At 41.2% G+C, this 4,732-nt stretch overlaps 1 protein-coding gene across 1 annotated transcript in view; it reads left to right on the forward strand.

Annotated features, from left to right (window-relative positions):
- Nucleotides 1-4,732, forward strand: part of GPC5 (glypican 5) — a 1,496,686-nt gene that overhangs the window by 339,058 nt on the left and 1,152,896 nt on the right. The window contains exon 3 of the mRNA XM_019524895.1: nt 3,928-4,622. Within this exon, the coding sequence (XP_019380440.1) occupies nt 3,928-4,622 (695 nt within the window). The remainder of the gene's footprint in view (nt 1-3,927; nt 4,623-4,732) is intronic.

Genomic DNA, 4,732 nt, shown 5'->3' on the forward strand with positions numbered 1-4,732 from the left:
CTATCAATAAGAATTTCAAGCTGGTTCCTAAGTGTCTGGTTACTCCCTAACCTTATGTTTTTCCTGATTATCAATCAGTTTCTTGAGATGTTCAAAACCAGATAACCCCTTGTCAAGAGAAAAGACAATGATTTACCCTATTAAAAATGCTTTGTAGAAGCTGAACTGAGGGTATAAAGTCTGTAAAAAGCAGCAGTGTGTGTGTGCTTCAAGAGAAGAAGTCTCTCACAAACCAGCTGCTGTTGTTCTTGGGACACGGGAAGAACAGATCGTCTCCCTTCAAGGATCGTGCTGAGAACTTTACCTGTCAGCTTTGCAACCCTAGTGCCTTGGACTGGTGAGATCCCAGTGCTCTCTCTCTCTCTCTCTCTCTCTTCTCTTTTCTCTCTCTAGGCATAAATTTCTGAACTTGAACTGTATTAGTTAAGCTTGAGCTAAATTTCCTCAAATACTTAGTGAAACCAGGGTAGTATTGTAATTGTTTGTGTTTGTTTTTCTTTTGCATGTCTATTACTATTAGTACCATTATATATTTCATATACTTAGCAATAAATAACTTTATAGTCAAACAGGTAGTAACTGGGTATATTTTTCCTTCTCTACTTCTCCTTCCCCACTTGCTCTGCAGCAATGCTTCTTTTACCTAAGCTAAAGATCCCTCTGAAGCCCAAAAATACTGTGGGGTCTGCTCATCAAGAGGCTAAAGGTTGGGACGTGCTGAGTTTGAAAGACATAAGGGGATCAGCTTGTACAGGCTGATTGACCCAGTTTGGCTCAGACGTGCCCTTATGAACCGAATGCTGGCCCATGAGGATGTTAGCTGGACACCCAGTCAGATTCAGAGGTATTCTGTTTACCTGTGTGCTTGTGTCTGACTGTAGTTATTGTTGCTCTGATAAACTGATTCTTAGCATATGAGGGTGTAAGCCTGTCCATGCTGATCAACCCGGCCGGGTCAGGCATGTCATGTTAATCTGTGTGTGTTTGTGTGTATGACTGATTTGGTGACTGGAGGAACCCAGCCCCATTGAAACTGAGTCCTGCAAGATAGCCCCATTTGGGGTGAGGACTTGCAGAAGGGAGATATACAGCTCCATATAGAAACACAAGTAACACAAGCAGCACATTGATAGAATTACCAAGACCCTAGAAATGTGTCCCTAATAAATAAGCACACCCCAAAGTAATGGGCAGATCTGGTAACAGGATCTCCCCTTGCCCCTGAGACAGCAGGAACAACTGGAGACAAGGGAGGAGAGAATGGGAGGGAAGGGGACAGGAAGGGAAGGGAGGGATACTTATTTTCTTTGGAGACTTCAAAAAGTTCCCTGTTACTGCACCGGCCATGTGGTCAGAAAGGGGAGTGGAGCCACACCACTGCACCCCCTCTGAATCTACATCTGGGAGATTCCATCCTCCCTCTAACACCTGCTAGCATTGCTTTTTATCTAACTGAAGGATTAGGACTTCCATGGCATTACACTTGTGCCAAACAATGCTGTTTCCTCTGGGCAGCTGCCTGGTCAAAACACATTTTACTGACCAGACTTAGTGGGAGCATCTACACAAGATGTTTACTGCACAGTTGACTAATTAACTGTGCATCAAAGGTCTCAGTGTCTATACGTGCACCCCTATCATGGTGCACAACACTAATAAACTCCATAGCAGGTTAGGACTTGTAAATACCTAACCTGCTGCAAAGGTTTTTTCATCAACAGTAGTGCATGTGTAGACACTGCCCTGGCTGGCTGGGGCACGAGGGCAGCTGCATGCCAGCTAGTCCCATGATGAATCACCTTCATGCCTCAGTCAGCCCCTACACAGTATACAAATCTGTGCATGAATAAACTCTGGATCAATATGCTGTGGAGTTTTTTGCTCCTGGGCACACCATTTGAATATGCGCCCAGGAGCAAAAAACTCCAGAACAATAAGTCCCGGAGTTTATTCATGCACATCAATCGTGTGGATGTACCCAGTAGGGAAATTTAGGATTATGCTGAATACCAAATTATGTGTGCCAATACTGCAGTTATACAGCTCTGTACCTGCCATTTGGATGTATGAGTGGCAGTTCATCTTGCAAAAAATAAGTCACAGAGAAGAAGCTACCATGGCCACATACAAAGGAGGACACGTCTGTGGCGCCATATACCGATCATTTAGGTGTTCTCCGTGCTGCAAGGTAGCAGCAAAGAGGGGGCGAAGGGTTGACTCTGGGAGATCCTGGGGTCAACCCCCCTCCCAGCGCATGCACATGCATGCACACATGCACACATACACGCACACGCACACACACATGCACACACACAAAAAGTGGAGTGACACATGCAGGGGCAGCTGGCACCACCCAAAACCAGAGCAACACAAATTCATGCCACTGCTTTTTGCCCTGGCGTACATCCCTGCATGTGAGATTAGCATGAGGAAAAATGCTCCAGATGGGGTAGGGGAGGCTGGGCCCAGCATCTGGGCTTATCCCAATAGCTTTACCTGGATTCCTGGGGGCTGTTCCTGGGCCAGCCTCCAGTTTCAGGTAGTACACTCAGCCACTATGTGTGCCACCCTGCCTTTTACTTGCACAGGTTTTTTTGACACTGGGAGAGCCACATGGATCATTAGTAGTGTGGTCCTCCTCATCCATTCTCTGATGTAGGTATTGAGTAGGTATTTTAACACCTTGTAGGATAATTTTATCTCAGCTGCTTATAAAGAAAGGTATCTATAGCATGTATATAAATCTTAAATTAACTTGTATGCACCTTGGAGCAAGAGTGTACTTTTAATAGCAAAATGGCTCCCTGATACTAAACATTATCTTTCTGCATTTAGAGCAGCATCCTGTGTAGGTGACCCCAGGTGAAGTGCTGCACTAATGCAGCTATGCTTCCCAACAGTGTCATAGTTATCTTGTTTATACCTACATTGCACTGTACCAAGTGGTGTTGACAGATTCCAAGTTTCTAAAATGAATCTTTCTTTTTATTAAGATAACTATTTACAGAGGTGATGCAACTGCACCTGGTATTACAGCCACATGTAAACAGAACAATTTCCTAGACCTTCCTCTAAGTTCTTCTCCTGCAACATCATCCACAAATGGATTAAATGTAGATTGTTATGTAATTTTTCTTAACATCTTTTGCTATTGTTTTATGTCTCTGGTGATAGTTACCATGGCAATAATCTTTTTGTTAGCCTGGTACCCTGATTCTGAGAGGTCCTGAGTGCCCTTAGCTTCCACAGACTACAGCTACTGCTAAAGTAATGGCACAGTTTAAAGGCATATTTCCAACTTTATATGGGTTGCCCTTGATGTTTTTAAAAGAGAAGAAACAAAATACGTTTCCTCTGTTAATTTAATTATTGATGAATAAAACATACTCTATCAACAAGAGTGTCTTCAAGCATTTCACGCCATTTTTAACAACCTGTTCTAAATGGTAAGGAGTTGATTGCATGGTTTGAAGTAGAATGACTGGTAATGTTTCATTTGAAATTAAAAGTTATGAAATATCTGCTGAATTATATGGGGAGAAGTAAACTAATGTATTGAAACAGCTACTTGAAATATCTGATTTCTCCTGCAAGTTACTGAAAGCTCATTTGTCCTTTGCATCTGTTTAGACTGCATAAAATGTACTCTATTGAGAGAGTTTGTATATTATCCTATTTTAGTGGTATCCATGGTGCATTATATCTTATTCACACACAAAGAAAGATAATCTGTAGTCTGCATGTAGTTTATATCTTCATAAATTCTAACCATTAATCCTTGCAATATCTGCTGTAAATCTGCCATGTGCCATGGTTAAAATATATAAACTGGATTAACTCAATATAGTATATTTAATTCTCTTTAAGCTCTTGCTGAACTGTTTAAGCCTCTTTGTCTTTAAAATAGTTACCTCTTTTCTCTTTCAGAAACCCTTGAAATGCTTATCAAACAGGCTGAGAATTATACAAGCACATTTTTCTGCAACTTGTATAGAAACATGGCTGTTGAGGCTGCTACATCTGTTCAGGAGTTTTTTACGGATGTGGGACTCTTTGTATTTGGCACAGATATTAGCACAGAAGAATTTGTCAACAGATTTTTTGACACCCTGTTCCCAGTCATGTATAATCATCTGATTAATCCTGGTGTGACTGACATTTCACTGGAATATTCAGAATGCATTCGAATGGCAAGAAGAGAAATCAACCCATTTGGTAATATTCCAAAAATAGTTATGGGGCAAATGGAAAGATCATTATTACCTAGTCGTACTTTCTTGCAGGCCCTCAATTTAGGGATTGAAGTGATAAATACAACAGATCATTTACAATTTTCTAAAGAATGCAGCAGAGCCCTATTAAGAATGCAATATTGTCCTCACTGTCAAGGACTGATTTTAAGTAAGCCTTGTATGGGATACTGCCTCAATGTTATTAGAGGCTGCCTAGCGAACATGGCAGAAATTGACCTTCACTGGCGGGGTTATATTCGTTCATTGGAAGAATTATCCAGTGCCATGTATGGGACATATGACATTGAATATGTACTTCTGAACTTCCATTCACTTATTAATGATGCTCTTATGCAAGCTCACATCAATGGACCAAAATTATCTGAACAGGTAAGACTTTAGTTTTTGTCTTCAATGCTTGTTGCAAAAAATAGCCCGACTTCTAGCAATGAAAATTGGTACAGGATAATTAAACATTGCTACACCCATTATCACAATGT

The sequence above is a fragment of the Gavialis gangeticus genome, unplaced genomic scaffold (assembly GCF_001723915.1).
Source record: "Gavialis gangeticus isolate Ggan-Ray unplaced genomic scaffold, GavGan_comp1, whole genome shotgun sequence".
Taxonomy (NCBI): domain Eukaryota; kingdom Metazoa; phylum Chordata; order Crocodylia; family Gavialidae; genus Gavialis; species Gavialis gangeticus.